General features: G+C 36.2%; 1 protein-coding gene across 2 annotated transcripts in view; it reads right to left on the bottom strand.

Annotated features, from left to right (window-relative positions):
• The window catches only part of LOC141451641 (neurotrimin-like), a 324,652-nt gene that overhangs the window by 36,123 nt on the left and 265,456 nt on the right, over positions 1 to 23,073 (bottom strand). For both annotated transcript variants that reach the window (XM_074123100.1, XM_074123101.1), the window contains exon 5: positions 18,269 to 18,397. In XM_074123100.1, coding sequence (XP_073979201.1) covers positions 18,269 to 18,397 — 129 coding nt within the window. The remainder of the gene's footprint in view (positions 1 to 18,268; positions 18,398 to 23,073) is intronic.

Raw genomic sequence — 23,073 nt, 5'->3', positions numbered from 1 at the left:
GAAGTTAGCCGGTATCTAAGGACCTGAAACTTCACTTCAGGATTACCTGCGAAGTTAAAATTGAGTTAAGTCCGCAATTGACATTTTCCTTCAATTATGAATACCAAGTGGAAGTATGAGAAGGTCAAAGTACAAAGCAAGGATTTGATAATTGGAATACCAGACCCTCGTCATCAGGATTCTGTTCAATAATTGATCTTGAACTCATCTTAACTATTCGTCAAGATTATTTGCTATTGAAATTTAATGGCTAGTCAATTGTGCATGAACATCTCTGGATGTAATTCTCATAAGAATGTTCTCTCAATTTTAGTTGTTTTTTTCCCAAATCTTTTCATTTATTATTTCCTCTTTTTTTAAAAAACAAAAACCTGTCAGTTAGACAGGAAATTCTTATGACTAAACTCAAACCCAGTGTGGTTATCCCCGGTCTCAAGTGTTAAGTTAAATGAATAAAGTGGTTATCAAATAACAAAATCTAACAATAGTTGTCTTAGGCTGGACAGTTCGATAGCCATACGGTCCGGTAGCCATGGCAACTGAGATAGATAAGCTTCCAACTTCGCACATTACATATTACTCGTAAGTTAGTGGACGTGTTCACTTTACAGCCTCTCGGTTTTATAGACATCATCAAAATGAAGATAGTTTGATGGCCACTAATTATATGGAAAGCAAAACTCATGCTTAACTTGGGATGCTGCAATAAAATATTTGAAAATATATAAACAGAAGATATTGATTGATATGGATTGATTGAAAAGAGACATCCTGGAAAAGAAAAGAGGCCTGGAGATGTGGGTTAAAAGACTTTGGTTTGGAAAATGTAAATTAAATTGAGATGAAATCAATCAATCAACCATGAACGAGGAAAATTTATTTATAAGAGATCAATATAAGGAAATTAACAGTCAAGCTACTTTTTAGAAGAAAATGGGTGAGCTGAAAAATCTAGTTATTTGAAAATTCAATACAAAAAGGAAAATATGACGCATAAGGACCAAGCTGTGCTACGTCACCCTTTTTAGAACAGGATGAAACCACACATCTCTCATCTCTCCAAATTTTGATATCCGATAATTTAGCATGATGTCTGGGATCGTTTATCCAGGATCTGATCATAATCCAGGTTTCCAAAACTTTGAATGATGGGATACTGCAGATCCAGAGAGAGTGGAATAAATTAAAGTAATCGCCTATTTTTTCAGGCGGGGTTTAACGTACAAAACTACCAATTAGGAGTCGTGGATGGTGGCGATTAACAAACATACTTTACTGTAAATTTCTTTTATTAACCATTAAATAAAATCCAAGGCATAGAGCAGGGAATCGAACCTACTAAACCAGCAATACATCTTAGTATTGCGGGTCTAGTCTATTAACCGCCGAACACTTTACTGTACATTTCTTTTATTAACCTTTAAATAAAAGCCAAGGCCTAAGACCGGGAATCGAACCCACTAACTACAATACATATTAGCCTCTAACCTCTCAGTTACCGTGGCGTCTTTTGAGTGGAGTATTTTGGGAGGCATCTCTATTTCTCCACAGACTTTACAAGTGCTAATACAATTCAGTTTCTAAGGGGCTCTCAGAGATTGACTATGTCCTGTCAGGAAACCAAACAGTTTGTTAAACCTAAATTTGTTGTGCGGTTTCATATCTCAAGAGGGTTTTGCTTTTCTCCGTTTCTGGAAAGCCCACACCTTCAACTTAAGCTCCTCCTGGAGACATCTTTAGCTTATCCTACCAAAGAATCTTGACATTTATTAAAATCCAGCGTCTCGCTTTTTCCAAGGCGTCCACATCATTTCGATCTATACCAATATGAAATAGTATATCGTTTTATTTGCTCTTAAATTTCATTTTGGTTTATAATCTTCTTCCAACAGTTCTGTAATTGGAACTACCTCCGTTTACATTTTTGTTCGGATTATCCACGTTTTTCCGTACCCCTCTAACGATCGTGTCACATGAGCTTATTACATTTTTAACCATCACAATTGTACTGAAAATTATTAGAATCACGTGTCAGCTTGCAGTAATATACTGATGCGATAATCATTTATGGCCAACCAGAATTTTCACGATGATGAGACGATTATACAATCTTCTGAAACAAATATCACCAAATGGAAACATCTAAATAACAGAAAATAAAATATGCCAAAAATAAACTACTAAAACTTCCTCAGCCATCTTGATTGTAAACAGTAAAATAATTCCGCGCAATGTTTGGATAAAAAGGAAGTTGCTCTTCCCGTTATACTCGAAAATGAACTTCTGCTACATCCTGTCTCTACAGGAACAGAATCACCGTAGCAACTAAATTTTAGACTCCGTTTCTCTCTCAGTTGAATGAAATTAAATTGCTCAGACAATGGATTGCGCAGAAAATTCCTAAAATGACGTAGTTTTAATTAATACTCTTCATCAATTCTTTCGCTCTTCTAGAGAAGATGAATTTATGAATGAATGAATATTTTAAGTTATGATATTTTCAGCAGCAAAATAAAAAAGATGAAATATGTAAATTTCTCTGTGTTCTTTCTCCTGGACCAGAGAGCGCTAGATGTAGGAGGCTGTAATGTAAGGTTCTCCTCTGTCTACAACCTTTAACAACTACTTGTTATCAACACCAACCACCAGGAGCGCTCCTTTCTTTAGTTACAGCTTTTCACTTCAGCCTTTTCCATTTTTCCGCAGGGCTGTGTCCTATTCATCCCCTCTCTCACCCACTTTCTTCCTCTAATCCTTCACACTGCCTTCTTTCTTTCTGTACACTTCCGTTTTCCATCACTTCTTCAGCCTAGCCCTTTTTTTTCCTTTTTCGCTTTTCTCGTATTTCAAGGCTCACTTCCTGCACAAAATCAAGCCCACAAGTGGTCCTCCTGCTTTTTACCAATTCCTATAACTGCTTTCCTTAAAAACAAAACTGAACAAAATGATTTTCAAGGTCAAACACCCGCACGACTTATTGTTAAACATTTCAATTGATACAATATTTGTACCTATCAGATCAAAATCATACCAACAATGGATTGAGGTGTCAGCAGTTATCAAAAATGTTCTAAATTTTCTATACCTCGAATTTGTACAATAGTCCAAACAAGCCGAACTTTCGGAATACCTAAAAAGGCCACTATTTGCTTTATAAGTTTAAAGGGCATAATAACGTTGCAAATTAAAAAAAAAAAAAAACTGGCTGTGTCATGGGCACGGCCGTGTGTTGTACGTGAATACGTTTACGTAACGGGTTATATTTTTTATATAAAGTGTTTTTCTTTTGTTAGCTTCAATGAGCGTAGAAACCATAGACGATCACACACATCACACTTATGTCCCAATGGATTGTTGACAAACGTCGTAGTGAAACGTGCACTAGCTGCTGTCCAATGTGTCTTCATAATCGACGATCGAACACAATCTATTCCTATACAGTACGTTGTCGATGTAGAAGCGATTTCATCATCCACTTGCATAATTTCAACCGCCCCAGCTGCAGATGTACTGGACACCGTCGTTGATCCGCTCGGCCGCAATCATTCTTTTACGTTCCCGGCACAGCTTCACTTGGTCATATGGTGTTTTATTATTACCATTCGATTGTTCTTGAGAAGCCCTTTCCAACCGTATACGATCTCTGTATTTGGTTTTGGCTTTTCGACGCGTATAGGCCGACATTATATATTTTTGATAATATTTTTTTATTCTAACACCTTATTATATTCACTGTCACTATTTTACACTAATGTTTTATATACAATCGATAGATTGTGATGACAGCTGATGATTAAAATTTAAACGAACATCGTAGCTTCTCCGAGTGAAAAGTTATGCTAATTGCAAATCTCGATACGCAGCAAAATGATCTCAAAATGGAGGCGCTTTCCCCTCTACCGCGCGCGATGAGTCACAGTCCTCGCTTATGGTAATGAATTCTTTGATCCTTTAGCTATCCAGTGGTCTACTTTAATTTTGGATGTAGACAATAGATTCGAAACTAAAATGCCAAACTGTATCCCCCCGATTTTGTTATCATTAGGTTTTTTGGATTGCCTCCATATGATAGCAAATTTAAAGATGTATTCACGTCAATAAAAGATTAAAATTTTATACATTGATTCCGTAAAATTGCATTATTGATTTTTACTCAATTTAAATTCTTTTGAAGTAAAAAGCTTATAGGATATCTTTAACTAGCTTTAACAACAAATGAAGCTTTTAAAAATTAAAACAGATGGGTAAACCGAAAAAAACAAACCAGATATTCCCGTACTTCCGGAATAATATTGAATTTCGAGAATTACACTTCACAGTTTCTCTAAAGTTAATTTTTAACTTCCTGCGCTTTTCTTTACAGAAACTATCATGCACACAGACCATGTCTTTAAAACGTCTTTTCTTTTTTTTTTTGTATGTGTCTCAGGAGACCTTAAAACGGACATTTCCGGTGAAAAGTCTAAATGGAAAATTTAGCATAATCATAATAGATTTTTCTTTTTTGGTTTTCCTGAATAAAATTTCTTCTCAAGTTACTATTTAAAATAAAAAAAAGAAATCTAGGTTATTTCGGATAATTTTTGAAGCATTTTCATTTTACAAGATCAAAAAATAATTATAAAAGGGAGCCCTGATTAGCTGAGTGGTTAGCGTATACTGGTTTCCCACACGAAGATACTGGGTACGAATCTTAGAGGCTACTTATAGCTCATCGTGTTGTCTGTAACTTTCAGATCACCGGCCGGAAATCTCAGATAATGACGGGCCTAAAAATAAAATTAATTTAAAATAAATAAATAAATAAGTAGAAACGTACTGATTCTGCAGCCAACTGATTATTTCAAGAGATAACTTTACCTACTGCGGAATGGATAACAAGACCCCTAATGATGCCCAGATGGATTTTATAGACAAGCAAAATAATAAGATCAGATTTTTCCAATAATGACCCAGTCATGTCATTTTTTTTGCTTTTTTTTTTTTTAAATTAAAAAAAAAGTCATTTGTTCAAAAGTGCTGAATCTCAAAAAGAAAAAAAACAGACTTAAATTTTCAATTCAGCACACCTAATGAGATGTCAGCCTGATTTTGTTATTAAAACGTGGATACTTATCATCTGACATCTGACTTTTCCAATAGCTTTCCTTTCTTTGCTTCTCATAACAGGAAATACTATATTTGTAAACGGATACCGGAAAGAAAAAATAAAATAAAATTTTCCACTTCTAAACAAAAAATATGTCTACTAACTGTATTTGATTATATTTTGTTTCTTTTTCTAAAAACTTTATTTCAACACGATCGAACTAGAGCTTGACTTAACTGAAAGCTGTGCTTATTTATGTTAGAATAATTAAGCCCGAAGAACTTAGAAAATATTAAAGGCAATCTAAGACTTGGATTTTATTTAATGGTTAATATCAGAGGTTTATCATAAAGTATGTTTGATAGTCGCGTATGTCCATGATACTTCATCAGTTAGTTGGACATAAAGCTGCCTAAAAAACTGGGCATTACTCAATAAAGATAAATAATATGAACCAAATTTAATAAGTAAACAGATAAATACTTAATATCTAGGATTGAAATAGCGATGATTCGGTCAAAATAAAAGAAAGAGCAACTCCATCTTTACGCCTACGTTTTGTAACACATAACTAACTTACGTAACAACATAAGTCTAACGATTTGTTAACGATATCATTCTTTTTAGTTTTTTAATAACATGTTCTGTTATTGTTATTCCTATGTGTTTCAATAGCCTAATTCTTGTGTTATTCATTTGTAATATCCTGGTCCTGAAGAAAGACAATAAATTTGACGAAACGTTGGCTGTAAAGACGTAGTTGTTGGTCATTTGATTTTGACCGAATCTTCGCTAGTTTCAATTCTAAATATTAAATAGTTTGCGGTCACTAAAAAAGATAATACAAATTCATTTATTTAATAACGTTAATAATATGTTTTCTATAGATAGCTGCAATAATAGTCTGGAGTGTGTGGGGTTAAACCCGAGGTACACATTGAGAGATCTCTTGGGAGATACGCCACAGTCTTCCAGGCCGAGGTTTTTGCTATTAAAATATGTGCTGAGGAAAACCTGCGGATGGAACCTAGAAATAGGGAGATTCGTATCTTTTCGGGCAGCCAGGCTGCACTGAAGGCTCTTGTATCCTTCCAGAATGACCTCTTCCCTGGTTTGGGAATGCAGGAAGGCCCTAGAACTACTGGCGCGGCACAACAAAGTTGGATGCCGGGTCATGTGGGTATTGAAGGGAATGCAAAAGCTGATCATCTGGCCAGGAATGGAGCTAACACTCCTTTCATCGGTCCAGAGCCTGTCCTGGGGATCACCAGGGGTTCGGTTCGTGCGGCTCTCAGAGATTGGATCTGGAGAGAGCACGAAAAGAACTGGGTGATGTGTCCTGGGGTTAAACACAGCAAGACCATGATGCCTTTTGGCTGTGTAAGCAAAGAACCAAAGAGACCCTGTGTTTAGGCAGAAATCAGATCACTCTGATTACAGGCCTATTCAAGGGGCACGGTAGGTTCAGGAAGCATCTGCGCAAGGTGGGGCTTATCAGCTCGGAGCCGTTGTGCAGATTATGTCAGGAAGAGGAGGAAACAGCCTCTCATCTGTTGTTCGATTGTGTTGCAATCGAGCGTTTGCGCTATGGATTCTTTGGAACGCTGAGGCCTAAGGAGATAGTAGCGCAAAAAGAACTAGTAGGGAAAGTCCTCAACCTCTTTAGGAGTAGAGGGTTCGCTTACTAGAACTAAGAAGGGGCTGGCACAATAAGTCTTCTGTGGCTGCGGTGACGTGGGGCGCAGGTCCAGGTCCCATCTATTATCTAATCTAATCTAGATAGCTACATGTTATTAAAAATCTATTTAATCTACGTATAGAAAAAAAAATACACATGTAAATGAGCCCCTTATTTTAAAGAAAATTTGGGAATTTTATTTTTGAGTTTTTTTGACGATCAACAGGACAGTTTTAATTTCAACTTCAAACCCACTGATAATTGTAGCAACAAAGAAATTTAATTGATTACTTTCAAGCGGCTTTAAACATTAACTTCTTCAGTACCATAAAAGTGTAAAGTTCTCGATGAAAAATACTTGTCTTTTTTTTTGCGGAGAGAGGTTGAAAAACTCTTTATTTATAACCCAACTGACAAAAAAAAGCAAGCGCTTCCTTAAGTCCCAATAAGGATATCCGGGAGACACGCACACTCTAGTAGACGACAGTACGTGTGGGTGAGCAAGAAACTTAGTAAAGAAAGTTAAAAACTTAAACTGAAAAGCCTATTAACACTAAAATGTTAACTGTTGCTTTCGAAAGTAATTTCTCCATAAAATCAATAACAAGGAGAAGTTTTCTTTGAGGAAAGTTTTTATTCCAGAGTTTTCTTTCTATATTTTTAAATTTTCTTTTTTCTTTTTATTGAACATCTTGCTTCTCTTGTCTGTGAAGCTGGACGGTTTCCGAAAAGAATTATCGATTTGTCACCACAAAATTTATCGTTCTGTCCCCTGGCATCGCTAATTTCAAGCAAGTATCCTTGCCAAAAAATAACGTGTGAAATTTTAAATTTTAGTTCGTAAAATTTGGCTTTCTAAAATAACAACAAAGTTATTGCTGGGAAGTGTCGTGTCGCCAATCCATACTGTCAACTCGCCATGAACATGCTAAATAAAGTTCGAAGTTGTTTGGCAAGTCAGCCTAAGCTTAAATAAACCTTTGGGGGTCAGCCGCAATTAAAGTACTAATTTTAACTAAGCTTCCCTAAAGTTCAGTTAGTCAGAAAAGCCGATGGAGTTCCTGGTGCTTTGTGGTTCTGTTCTTGACTGAGTGACACTCGTCCAGAGGTATGTACGTGTGAACGAATGAAAGAATCTGAAGCAGCAAGAATGAATGTGAGGCAGAAGGGGTAATTTGTGATAAGATGATCAATATGAAAGAGGTAATTCGAGTAATCGATTATAAAGATATCGATACAAGATTCTAATATGTGAATACACAAACCAAGTTAACTAAATTAAGATATATAAATTAATGAAATATCATTAACATGAATTACGGTTGAAGCAATCATGGTGTTCGAGAGCATGATGATGTCGAAGTTATGATGTTATCATGCGTGTCTCTCAAGTTTCTTTCTTAACACATTGCTGACTGCACGAGTTGCAACTGAATATATGTAGTTGAATCACTGTCTGAATCTTCCAAATTACTCTCTGAATCGCTTGAAATTATTCTACGAGTAGATCTATTTCCTGGTTTAATAATTTCCCCCATCATGGATATCAAAATTGTCTTCTGAACATTCTGATGCCAGTATCAAGATGAAATTCATTAAAAGCATCTTCAATTTCTTGGGACATTTTATTAAGGTCTTTTTTTTATATTACAAAGATAAATTACAAAGATATGGAGTTGTTATGATCAATACAAAAATTTGTAAGACTGGAATTGTAGATGTGACTATGCGATCAACTGTAATCCAATATGGCGTATATTTGTTTGAAAATTTCATGAACCGTTTATCAGCATTATTTTTAGCAATATCTCTTTCTTTCTCATCACCTAATTCGTTTACTCTCCATTATTTAAAAAATACAGTGATAATATATAGCGATCAACGAAGAGAAGCGGGCATCAGAATATATAAGTACTTAATATACTTAAAACCATGTATTCAGTACTCTATTGCATTGCATTGTCAAACGGGGAGATTTCCCCGATCGGTCGTGCACAGACATTTTACAAAACGGAGAGATTTCCCCAAGTGGTCGGCAATGTGTTAAGGATGGCGATTACCTTGGAATGGGAAGGACTAAAGTTACAAATGGTTACCTAAATCCTGATAGTTACTGATTATTAACTGCATCTGCAGTGTTGGAGAGTTGCAGTATTGAGTGTTATTCGTGTTGTTTGGCTTGGATGATCCAGGAATGCTAAGTGCTTTTTCAAACTCACTTTTTTTCTTAAGTTCTTTAACTTTTTTAAACTTCTTTTTTCCAATTCAAATACCCCGAAAACATTATATTTCCGCTGAATAGAATACACTATAGCAATACCTCTTTTTTAGAAAGGAGGTAGAGAAATTGAAAATCGTTATAATATTGAATGCAGTCATGTAAACTTCAATTGTTCTTGAAGAGGAAACAACCAGGATGCAACTTGGAAAGCTGAGCTTCTGCATCCGATTGCGCAATATAAAAGAAGAGTATCTAGCAAGTATTTGAAGAAGAGATACTAGACTTATAGATAATCAGTTATTCACTGAACTGAAGACTGGAAGTAAGCGATGTAGTAGTTGTAGAGTAAGAGAGAAGTCGACAAGGAGATTGTTAGGAGAGGAAGCCTGTATCAGGTATGGATGTGAAGAGCTTCTGTGAAGGAGGAGATGAGGATGAACAGCAGCCAGTCTAACCCACACCCAGCATCTTCTACATCCCTCCTCACTCGGCAACACCAGAGTAACAACCGGATGCTTCTTCCAAAAGCCCTAGTCGTTCACCACCTCCTTATCCTTGTAATGAACCCCAGCCTTAAACCTTCATTCGCAACCCTCCATACCTCTGAACCCTTTCAAGCACCGCTACTAACCTCACCATGTTCTATAACCTTCCTCACCTTTACAGCATTGTTAACGCCGACTACGTACCTTGCCTACTGCCGGGCAGGTCGGTTGGTTGTCCGCCTTCTAATGTACTTGGAACATCTCTTAATCTAATTCTGTTTCACTACACTCGACCAATTTAACGAGCTCAGGAAGCTGTTCATCAACTGTCCCTTGTACACAGTGGGGAAAGCAGTGATTAACTTTTGTAGAAAAGGGCCTTTCCCCCGGGCAAGCCACACTTTTCCCTGGTTATTTGTAATACTAAAAAATTGAATTAATTAAAATGGACAGTTTTATAATTTGTAAAAATGATTTTGCTGAATTAGTTTGTCAATCGACAAAGAGTGTTTTAATTGAATTTTTACCAAAAAAATCAATATGTAAATTACGTTCTAATGTTTACTTTCAACTCAGAACTTACACCAGAAATATAGTTTAGGTGGATTAGGATGGCCACGAAGTAGAGTCGAGTAATATATTGTAGTCGGATGTTATTGGCTGGCAGACAAAGAAGATTCTAATGTCGGTTTGGATGGATAGATTTGTAAAATAGTTGGAACATTTTAAGGGGCATTTCGACTGCTTGGTTGAATCCAAGTGATTGAATGACTACTTTGTTCATAATTCTTTTTTTTGGTAAAGATTTACATTTTAGAGTTTGGAAGTCGGTGAAGCAGTCTGTAGAAAAATTTTATATCGTCAAAAAGTTACTATTCTCTTCAGTTACCTTGATTTTGGTTCCAGGTGAATCGCTTATCTTGGGTAAAGGCTAAAATAGCGAATTCTATTCGCAGTGGGGATTAACTCCTACGAAGAACGTTAAGTGGAAGAGTCACACGTTTGTGGGTATAAAGATTAAACATTTAAATTTAGTAGGGTAGACTCTGGTAAGCCAGACTTGTGAAGAACTTTATATATTAGTTTGAATAGTGCGGTATGCAATATTAAGGGTTCGGATTTGGTGCGCTGTCACAGGTGTCTGTGGTCTACAAGTCAATGAGAATTGTGGGATGCATTAACTGCCAACAGTGATGCCCAAAAGATTCCTGGAGAAAATCCAGCCTAGTGGTATACGAAGAAGTAGTGGACCCAGTAGAAGGCGGTTGTTGAAGATAGATAGGTTTCTTTTTTCAAGTTAATAAAGTGAAGGAAAGGGATGCCCTTGAGCTTGCTCATCAACTCTATCAAACGCCTGAGACTTTATCAAGGAACGAACCCTGAAAAATAGTGCTTTCTGTCAGGAGCGGATGATGACAACAAAAGCGGTGATGCTGATAAGTGTCAATTAATGATGTACGGAGTGACAGCCGCTGTAATTGGACCGATGTTCATGGTTCGTGTTTCAATCAGATAATTAATTCAAAAAGTATTTTTTTAAAAAAAAGGTACTTGTAAAATATAAATACTTTACTGCTTTATTGACTGACTCAAACTCAATACATATTTTTTTATAATATATTATTTTGATCGAATAGAATTAAGGGGTACTTATAATCAAACTGCACTTTCCATTATTAAAGCTGCAAGTTACGTAAATAAATTTCACACTTTCAAAATGGTTAGTTTCACATATGTGACAAGTTGACACGAGTCTAGTGAACATATACACACAGTGCTCGCCTGCATCAGTTAATGTAATGTCAGTCACAATCTTGACAGGCTTATCGTGCCACTGGTTTCAATTATTCCCAACTGTATGCTTTTGATTACTCATTTCAATGTTCGAATCGAATTTAAAATGGACCCCCCCCCCAAAAAAAAAGATGTGAAACTTATCATCTTTTAATTTAGAATTGCCAAACATACCTTATAACCTCTCCTTAAATTAATATTCTGCAACCATAACTGATTTTATTTTTTTGTAAATCACGCATCTTCATTTTATTTTTTAGAATACTTCTGCCAATGATTCAGTAGAGAAACAAAACAAGTCATTGTAAAGACAATCATTGAAACATCAAGTATACGTATATTTCCTTCTGGTAATAGTAGAACGGAAATGCTATACTTCTATTTTATCTTAAGTAGAGGAGAATATGCACGTTACGAGACAGCATTGCCTTCGGGTAATAACTTATTCCTTTTGGTAATAAGCTATACCTGACTGCTTACCCCCAACTTACAACTAAGGTGTCTCAGAGGATATATTAACATTCCTTCAAGAACACGGATCTTCCTACTAGACATCGAAAATTTCTTGACGGCGACAAGAAAAAGAGAGATAAGAAGATTTAGAACTGACAAGAAGTAGAAATCTGACGAATGGGTACCTTGTTTGCAGAATTATTTAACCAAAACGTATGAATTTCATAATGAAACCAAATTCTGGTTTGAACCACTCACACGACTTCCTGTTACTACTACTCTCAAGGTAACCTTACAATGTAACCTTACAGAGAAGGCTACCTCAACTAATACGAACTATTAAAATTGAAAATGAACTATTAAATGAAAAGCCTATGAACTATTTTAGACGTAGTCAATCCTTTACGTAAAGTGGGACTTCCGGTAGAAAATGTTCTCCAAACTCAATTGTAACAATGTATTTAACTTCCGCTGGACAGTACACAATAGATAGTTCACGTACATTACAGAAAAATGGTACATTAGAAAACAAAATGCAACAACTACCCACAGGGCCTACAGAAATAGTAGATAATGCCCTAGTAACTAAAAGTATACGAGGTGTGACTATTAAATAACGGAGACTATTGCTATAAAACATTTTATTTTAAATTTATACATATTTAGTTATTATCACCTTCAATATACACCCCTCCCCTATTCCTACAACGCTCCATGCGAATTTACCATTGTTCGAAACTGTGCTGGAAGTCTTTTGCTGTGAGCTCCTGCATGACGCGTGCCGCTTTTTCTTTCACAGCTTCAAAGGACTGAAATCGTGTTTCTTTTAATGCAGATTTGACTTTGGGGAACAGGGGGGAACATCCATGACTTGTTCTTTCACAAATTGGGGGCGTTTTTTCCTTACTCTTTCACGGAGTTAAGCAAGCACCTCACGGTAGTAGTGTTGATTAATTATAATCGATATTTTCATCCGTTTTGGACGTGAAAGGGCGACCCACGTCTTCTCGGCCATCTTGGAAACGCTTGAACCACTCAAAAACTCGCGCACGTAATTAACATTCATCGCCATAAACTTCTTTTAATAAAAGATAAGTTTTAGTAGCGGTTTTATCAAGTTTTGATGTGAAATTTCACGACAATTCCGTTGCTCTACTACCTGTTTAGTAACATGTTTTCGGCAAAACGAAACTAACACCTCTGACACAAACGACGGTTCCGGTCAGACAGATTTCTCTACAAACACGTGAGACACTGCAATCGAAAGAGAAGGCTTTACGCTGCACAGCTGTCGATCGTTAGGATTTGGCGCATGCATAGTTTTTCTGTAGCAGCATCAGTCTCGTTATTAATTAGCCACACCTCGTACTCTCTCTTGCCTACTCCAGCTTATCAGTACAAACACTCAAAACCAACAGGAACACATCTAACACTTTAAACAGTCGCTCTCATATTCTATGCACCCGGATTGCACTTAAGGGAAGACACATAATAGAAGATTTTTAAGTTTCAGTTTGTAGCCCCACTCCCTTTACAATCTTCACCAACTTTCGGGGTGTATCCTTACGAAGAAGTTGAAAAGACACCAAGATTGGAACACTCTCAATAAGGACGCCAATGTTCCGTTACGTTAAGAATGGTGCAACATGAAAGTAAGCTTTCACTAAAAATCTAAAATTCTTTATCACATCGTGAAATAGTGAAAGTAGAATGCTGATCAGTAGGGAACGGATTCGTATGTATTTACATATTTTTTTCTAGGCAATTTACAGACGTTTTTCAACGAGAAGTATTCATACTGACACTATTTAAGCCGTTTGAGCCTACTTTTATTTCACATATTTCCACATATTTGGATGTTATCGTATATTTATACATATTTGATTAAAATAAATAAATATTTCTACATATTTAATCAAAATATGTACATATTTTTTCATATTTTTCATTTTGGGCATATTTTCATAATTGGGAGGTGGTTGACAGGAACTGTGAACCACAGACTGTAGGGCATAGGGAGAACATATCAAAGATGGACCGATTTGGGTGTCAATTGATGAAACCACTGACGTTGAGGGCAGGTATATTGCCAATGCAGTTATTGGAAAACTTGACAGTGATGCTGATGTGGATTCAAAGCCATTCCTTTTGAACTGTGAGGTTCTCGAAAAATGCAATCATTCCACCACTTCACGATTCTTCGATGCCTCTGCCTCAATGCATATCCTATGGCCCAGTGGAGTTTTGAACAAAAAAGTTCTTTTGTTTCTCTCTGATGCTGCCCCCAACATGGTCAAGGCTGGGCAATCTATTCAGGTATTTTATCCTAAGATAATTCACGTGACGTGTATTGCTCATGTCTTGCATCGAGTAGCAGAAACTGTCCGATCTTTGTTCAGTGACGTAGATTCCTTAATCTCCTCGGTTAAAAAAGTGTTCTTAAAAGCACCAAGTCGCATTAAAATGCTAAAAGATCTCTATCCAGACTTGTGCCTTCCACCAGAACCAATATTGACAAGATGGGGTACTTGGCTGGAAGCAGCTCAGTATTACTATGAAAACTACAATAAAATCAAGAATGTCTTTTCACATCTCGAAGACGAAGCAGTAGCGATAAATACAGCCAAGTCTTTATTCGAGGAACCTAATTTAAGGAACGACCTTGCATTCATTTCTGACAATTGCGTATTTCTTGCACAAGCCATTACCCAACTTGAGTCCCAAAATGTTCGACTGACAGAAAACGTGTCCAACGTTAAAAAAGTCATCGAAAAGGTGGAAGGAATACCTGGGAGTAAGGGTGATCTGATCAGATCAAAACTGGTAGAAGTACTGAGCAAGAACAAAGGGTGGGAGACCATCTGCCAGATTTCTGATATTATGAGTGGAACAGAAGTCACCTCAGAACATCGTGTATCCTTTACAACCAACGAGATAACTTCTTTCAGCAAGGCACCTACAACATCTGTAGATGTTGAACGATCTTTTAGTCGTTACAAGTCCATCTTACGCCCAGATCGTCGTCACTTTACGTTCCAACATTTGAAATTTCGAAGAGTGAAGTTTTCAAAATTGAAAATTTAACACATCTTTTATAAATAGTAAAAATGTTCTTTGTTGTATAAATCATTATAACTTGTAAAAACAAATTATTTTGTTCCTAATAAATTATTATAAATTGTAAAAATGTTCTTTTCTTGTATAAATAATTATAACTTGCCCCCCCCCCCAAAAAAATCCATTTTCATAAAAAAAATGTCCATTTTACTTAAATATTTCAGAAAATATTTTAAGAAAATCACATATTTTCCACATAATTGACGAAAATAAATGCATATTTTAATTAAATATTTGGCATTTTTAAATACATAAAAATCCGTTCCTTACTGATCAGTATGAACGGCTGGAATTCAATGAACGCCATTTTTTAAAGAAAAGTATTAAAGCAAATGAAGATGCTTTGTTAAATTAATGTTTAATTACCACAAAAAGTTCTAATCGGAAGTGAGTGGCTCAAAGTAGTAAAGTAATCAGTTACTTTACCTTTTGTCCAAGTTTATGGTAGATAAGTTTCCGCCTTTTATCAAACTTGTAAGCCGGCCATCTTAATTCTTAAGCGGACTTTGTACAATGATAACTTGAAGTTTAGAAGTAGTGAAAACAGAAAATTTAGAAATTATAAATGGGAATAAAAACTAGAACGTCTTATAATCATTTCATAATTTTTGGAAAATTGAAGTGCAAGATTCGTCACCACTTCTTGAAAATATGTCTCCCTACAATGTTGACAGGAAGAAGGGCTCCATTGGAACAAGACATGTCCCTTCCAACATTTCTATAAAAAAATATAAGCCTTATTTTTTTGTGAGTGAGACAAAGTCAAGAGAAAAGAGAAACAAGACGAAGGAGGAGTATGGAGTTATTTCCGCTATAAGATGGGTAGTTTAGGCTGGAGCCCCGCTCCATCCCCACCCCCCCCCCCCCAAAAGACACCCAGTTTGGATGTCAAGCGTAGCGTAAATAAAAAGGAAAAGAAACAGATCCAAGAATACAGCGTCATAGTTGTGACGTAGTAAAAACCTCTGGTGGCAAGCAACAAGAGGCAATATAATATCTTCCATCATCATTTCTTCCATGTTTCCTGGCCTCAGGGTCGGGGGCAGCAACTGGAAGAGGCGGCTGAAGTTCCTCAGCGTCAACCATGTGAAAATTGTACCACTACTTCTTCATCTCCAACATCTTGTAATGCATTATGTATTAAATTAGTATATTTACATATTATTTTAATATTTGATTTTTTTTTTCCTTTTTTTTTTTATTCACAAAAACATGTTACTTGGGGGGGTGCATCTTTTACTGTCTGATGTTCTTTGCAGGCTTATTTCACGGTCGGCTGGTCCTGTTTCCCAATCCTGTTTATGTTGAATTATATTATTTCTTTGAATTAAAAAAGTAAATAAATAGTAGCTAACAGCTGATTTAAATTGCGCTAAATATTTTTAAAAGTGTCGAAATCTTTTTCTATTTGCTTGTTTTTAATAATTTTGTTCGGAACGATCAACGACAAGAGACTTATTTAGAACTCTTCGTAAGACTTAAAAGTCAAAAATGGAGCACAAATTTCTGAGAGTTAAATCAACCCTGTACGTTTTCCAGAGGCTAGATTCTTATCACAAACTAAGCAACTAAAATGTGCACTCAATTCTCTAATCAAACTGATTTGGATATTGGACATTAAATATTAGAACTCCTTCCAGAACGATCCAACCCTAAAACCTCAGATTTTATAGTAAAGCTTCAACGATTACCTGAACATTCTCCTAGCTGTAGCACACAACTCATCAAGAAGTGTGTCCACTCCACTGCAAACAGAACAGCAAGAAGACCTATTCATTTTGACAAAAAAATGGAGGCAAAAAAAGCTGCAAGAGTCTGCTGTCTCTTTCAAGAACCACTACCTTCATGTGCCAGTTACCAGTTCTGACAGAAGAGGATACGCTTTCCACGAAAGCGTTTCACGAAAGAGATATGTTTTACTCACAGGAAGTGATGATCTCTTTCTGCCGATACCTTGTCTACCCGGGAATTAGCTTGAGAGCCTGAGTTTTTGTATCATGTGTTTGAGGAAAAATATATCTTCTCTTTGTTGTAATAGTTGCTGCAGAGAGTGGTTAGCGCACTATCGAGGACCAGGCTGGGGGAAACCCGGAAATCAGATTTTGAGGGGTATTATTTTTTGGACTGACTTCCATAAATTAATAGAAATAGAATAGAAAAGAAATTTATTATTCTGGGACAATTGTCCCCTAAGAATAAATACAGGAACAAATAGAGGCCTTAACATTTTGGCCTGTGATCATATAGAAATTAAATAAATAAATAAGTATTTACAAAAGTGAAAATATAATAAGTGAAAATGAAAGTAAAAATAAAATAATAAAACAGCAGAAATTAAGGAAATAAATTAAAACAATTAGAATTTCGGAGGAAGCTGAATAGAAAGTAGATAACTGAATAGACGGGATTTAAAGATGGATAGGGTAGGAGCATGGCGGACAGATGAAGGCAAGGAGTTCCAGAGAGAGGTAGCACGTATTAGGAAGGACTTGTCAAAGGATGAGGTACGGTGAGAGGGAATATAGAGATCAGATGAGCGAGATCTAGTGTTACGGGAATGGATGGAGGATTTAAACTTAAGGAGTTGAAAAATATAGGAAGGCCTTTGAGACTGGATGACTTGAAAAAGGAAAGTAGCCAAAAAATATTGGCGGCGATAGACAGGAAAAAGCCACTTCAACTCATCATAGCAGTGCGAAATGAGAGAGTCTCTGGAAATGCTGAAAATAAATCTTATGAAGCAGTTCATGAGGCGCTTGAGCTTAGCTTCAATATCACCAGAAAGACCGCCATACACTAAACAACCATAGTCGAAATGGGGGAATATAAGAGAGGAAACTAGGAGTTGCCGGGTCTTAATTGGAAAAAGGTGACGGGAACTATTAAACTACTTAAGGATATGGATGGAACGACGAGAGATTTGGGAAACATGGTTTTTCCAGGATAGGTTTTGATCCAGTGATATTTGATCGAATTATGTATGATTTAAACAAGAAAATTTGTATTATTTGTCAGTTAGAAAAATGGATGAAAATATCAGTATGGTTATCAAATTTAGGAAAGCGGAAAAACTTAGTTGGATCAGCTTATTATAATGAAAGTCCTTTTTCCTCGCTTCTCACACCCAAAATCACCTTTTTTCCATTTTCCTTTTTCCATAATATTTGCTTGTTAGATATGTCTTTCTGAAACGAAATTCCTTTTTCTTATTTTTTGCTTTAAGTCAGGCCGTTCAGCCAATAGGTAAACTTTTCCTCCCGTAGGTGTGTGTGAGTGTGTGTGGATTAATAAAGAGGAAGACGCCTCAAGCTTAAAGCTCTATTGTGCCTCTCTAGAGTGCCAATGTAAGGCAACGAATTTACATAAAAAGTAAATATAGGAATTCTTCCTCCTGTAATGTACAAAAAAAAAAAATTAAAGAAGTAACTTACAGTTCACGTTGAGGATGATCCTCTTGCTGACAGCAGGAGGTACATCATTTGAGGCTATACACAGAAAAGCCCCCATTTGTCGTCTGTCCAGTCGCCAGAAATGTAGTGAACTCCCATTATATGTTTCCACTGAAAAAAAAAACAAAGCAATATTTAGCATTAATTAAGATATATACATTTTTTTTAATTTATTCAGAAATTTAAAGTTTGTGTATTTAAGAACATAATATATAAATCAGATAAACAGTCGAATGCATTAGTCGATGCATTATAACAATTCTGCTTATGACTCTCGAACGTAAGAGTTTCAGTCGGCGTTGAGGATTTTCCGGAGTGGTAGAAGAGGCGAGAGAGTGTGTACGAAAGGATTAAGGCAATGAGAGTGTGTAGGATGGTATTATTTCTGGGATTTTCCCTTGGCTAGGTGCTTTACGAAAGAAATCTCGGGATGATGTAAAGGGTCCTCAGGATTGTCCAAGATCTTGGATTGAAATGTCTGTAATGTCCACACTGAGCTTCAGAGTTCTAAACGTTCACTTGTGCTTAATACAGTTGTCTTTTAGTTTCGTCTCTTATCTTTACCAAAAACTCATCCCATTCTCATCGGGATGTAGATCCTTCAGCATAAATTGATTCTTTTCGTGTAGGAGCATGTTCTAGCGGAAGAAGTATAGTCAAAATTTTATTTTATTTTGTTTTCTTACCTGGACAAATAGGGTTTACAATTGGCTCCTGTTGTTCTTTTACTTTCAGGAAAACGGAACCATCAGCTTTAGTAACAACTAGCTTCCCCCTTTGGAAATGCTGCAAACTTTCCTTTGTCAAAGAACTACTGGGGGGCGCTAGTTCGTGAGAAATGTCTTCTGTAGTGTGGTTCCTTTTCCTGCCCAGGAATTGGGAATTCTCAATTTAGCAGGAAGTTTCTGCCACTAACCCTATATTTTTCATTGTTTCTCGTTTCTCATTAAAATTTTAAGATGATCCCACTGACTAAAAGAGGGAAACAGCTCTTTCTGTGTCATGGGCTAACAAGTATTCAAACTGTAAGACGATACAGATAGATAAAACTGTTCCAAAACCAGTTTATAACAAGCCAAGTTATTGACATTGTGTAACAAGAGACCCTAGTTATATATAGACGGAAATATATATATATGTTCTGGAGCCAATCAACAAACTTTCCGACAGATTGCTGACCAATCCAATATTGTTCGGGTCTATATATTACTGCTCCTCCTCTCATTCAAAGCCGCCAAATTGATGAATTTCACTTATGCAGCTGTTAACGATCTTAATTATCGGATGTCTCTCTCATTCTATACAATTACGAGTATTTAATTCATCAGTGAAAATGATACAATCTATTTTACGCTCTCCATATTTACACACTTCTATTCTTATATTTTTCTATTTTCTGTAAATATTAAATTGAGTAAATGAGTTTTTTACTTTGTATGGTAAGAGAAATTACTCACGAGTAATTTCACTAATGGAATTTCTATCGTTAATAAATTTACTTTGATCTGCTGAATTAATAACAATAGGCATCATCAGAGAGCTTTAAGGAAACTGGGTGCTACTCTCTAGATCAGAATGGGTAAAGAAGTCGCCATTTTACCTAGATGCAGCCAGAATTAGTACACTAACGGCTAATTTTCTGTACCCGATGGATTCCGGGATATATTCGCAATGGATTCGGGCTTTACCCCCACTGAACCTTTGTCTTGGGGCGCGTGAGACTTGTCTGGACGTGGGGCGTGTTCAATTAAATGAGCCCTGCCCAGAAAGCGAACACCTTGCATGGGCAATTACCAGCGGATGCTTTCTCTGAAATGCGGGAGCCTGTACTCAGGATGGAAGAGATCAGGTGATGGCTACCCGATACAGGTCCATGATGAAGGTTCATGGTCTTGCTATCCTAATGCAGGTTATGCACTATTAAGCGTAAAAGTTATATTAATAATTAAAACTATTTATATTTTTCAATTTCTAAGTATTAAGACGTTATAAATGAATAAATAAAATGGTTATTCTATTTTCTGCTAGGTTATTCATTATAAATACGCTTTTATGCTGTCATAATTGAAAATTATCCTAAATTTAGACAACTAATAATTAAACAGCTAACTTAATTTAGTTTTATCAATTAGTTTAAAGGCTGACGGAAACTGTTCTGTGGAAAGCTAAAATTGACTGGGGGAAAAAAATCTAAAATCAATTTTTCCGGTATTTCCGGCGTAAGTTTCTTTTAACCAACGATGGAAAGTGAAAATTAGGTTGCCTACACAATTTCAAATTTATTATTAAAGATCTAATGGGCTGAAACTAAAGTGAAAAGACTAATTATAGTTAGGAGTAGAATTAGGCATTAAATCATGGTGCTAATCTCAGGATTTGGTTTTCTCCCCACTCTTCGATCTTCTTGAAGCATTAAATCTAGGATTATATATATGTAGGCTGGATGGATTAATATTGCTATATATATATATATGCTGGTTATATATACTCGTATATATAGATCGGTTAGGGTAAAATGTTATTAAGTCAGTACATGCGAAAGTGCGATGCATTAAACTACCTTTCTAGACAAAATATTGTACCACATATAAATTTTGGTGTTAAATAACTTGTAAAACAAGTTTGAAGTTAAGTTGTAAATATTGCCGGGACGGGGGAATATTAAATGTTAAATAGCTAAACGGGAAATTGTAAACGAAATCGAAAGTTTCGGTAGTAGACACTTATTGTCTTTGTTTAAAACTCTCAGAACTTTGATCTTGGATGATTATAATTATACTCCTCCAGCTGTAAATCGGACGTAGCACCCCCCCCCGCCACAGATTAAGAACTTCCGGGCATCATCATATGTATGTACAGTCATCCCTCAGTTATCGCGGTTAATAGGGAGCAGAACCTGCCGCGATAAGTGAAAAACCGCGAAGTAGGGTCACCCGCTCATTTTTAACATACGTACATTTTTAGTGTATATATAATATCAAGAAGTGTATATGAAACCATATAAGTGTGTATGTTATTATTAGAACTTTTTTTTTTTGCGTTTATTTATGCTACAATCGATAAGGAACAGTGATAACCGAATAACAAATGATAAAGTAACGAGTGGAGAAGTTACCCAGTGGTAACACTCCAAAACATTATATGGTTAGTCACTCTCTTCACTAGAGAAGAGATCACGAGGCCACTGTCTTTTAAGGCGTCTTGTCGGATTGTCAGGAAGAGTTCTAGAAGAAAGATTTTGAGCTAGAGGATTTATACGAGATTGCAGGCTGAAGTGGAGTTTTCTGTATCTTGTTTTAGCAACTTGGGTGATAAAAGGAATGTTAAGGTCAGTGTGTATAGTCAGGTTGAAGACATAAAATGGAGCGTTTTACAATAGTTCGAAGTATTTTAGATTGTAGAGATTGAATCCTTTGGAGAGTGGAGCGTTTGGTTGAACCCCACAGCTCTATTCCATACACTACCCAGATGGGTTTCAAAATAGAAGTATAAATCAGTCTTTTGTTGACCAGAGAGAGTTTTGATCTGTCGTCTAAGAGTCTTTTAAGTACTCGATAGCGTCTGTTTAGTTCTGTTCTTTTACATAGAACACGGAAGGTTCAGGAAGCACCTGCACAAGGTGGGGGCTTATCAGCTCGAAACCGATGTGCAGATTGCGCTAGGAAGAGGAAGAAACGGCCTCTCACCTGTTATTCGATTGAAATCTTTGGTACCATGAGACCAGAGGAGATTGTAGCGCAGAAGGAACTGGTAGGGAAAGCCTTCAACCTTCTTAGAAGGGGAGGTTTCATCTACTAGACTTAAAGGGGAAGGCACAATAAGCCTCTTGGTGGCTGCAATGCTGTGGGGCATGGGTCCCGTCCCGCCGTGTAAAATCTAAATCTAAAATCTAACCTTTTGAATAATAACACAAATACACTTCATGTAACCTGCCTCATTTATTCAGCAAGTGTGTGTAGAGTGAGACTGTAAAGAAAGTAAAGCTTAATGTAAAGTAAATTCTTTACATTAAATTGATTAGTCTACCTCTGATGTTGGCCTAAAGTCTAATGATTAGGCAGGAATTCAATAAACATGAGTGCTTTGATAGATAAAAATCTACGATAATAATCTCCATGTTATATCGGGATGAACATAGAGAACCTCTACGTTTGCAAATAGTCTCTCTTATAGTGATAAGAGAAAATGGAAAAAAAAAAATTGTTAAAATAATAAAAGTGAAAGAAGCGATAAAGTGCAACTATGAAAGTAAAAAGAAAAAAAAGAAAGATTTTTCCGGCAGTTTTCCTCCCGCACCCAGCGAATGCTCCAGTTCTATATATTATATATTCTAAAACAAAGTTCAAAGAGAATAACTTGGTTCAGGCAGCTTGGGTATACCCTCTCTCAAACCCCCCCTCCCCACAAAAAAAGTGACAGGCAGACACACAACCCTCTCGTCGGAACGGCTATTATATCTCGGCTTCCCTTTCCAGATCCTTTTGCTCTGGACATGTTTAGAATTTTCTGTCGTATGAGAGACGGTCGGAAATGTAGACTATCCTGTTAAAAATCATAAAAGCCTTCCACTCCTTTTCTATATATATTTTCCTCTCTCTCTAACTTCCTTTTTTTTCATGGTTATTTTTTTTTCTCTATTACGTCACATATTTTTAGTTACTAAGACAACACAAATAATAACGCTAACAGGAAAAAAAAGAAAAGTAAATTACTGCGTAAAGTTTTTATTTTATCAACATCCGAGCCTAAAGTATAAAAGTATAGAACATAAAGATCATATCATAAAA

Source organism: Rhodnius prolixus, unplaced genomic scaffold (assembly GCF_049639745.1).
Source record: "Rhodnius prolixus isolate KJV_2025 unplaced genomic scaffold, Rpr scaffold_14, whole genome shotgun sequence".
NCBI classification, from domain to species: Eukaryota; Metazoa; Arthropoda; class Insecta; order Hemiptera; family Reduviidae; genus Rhodnius; species Rhodnius prolixus.
The sequence above is the reverse complement of the archived record's forward strand: the minus strand, read 5'-3'. Positions and strand labels throughout refer to the sequence as shown.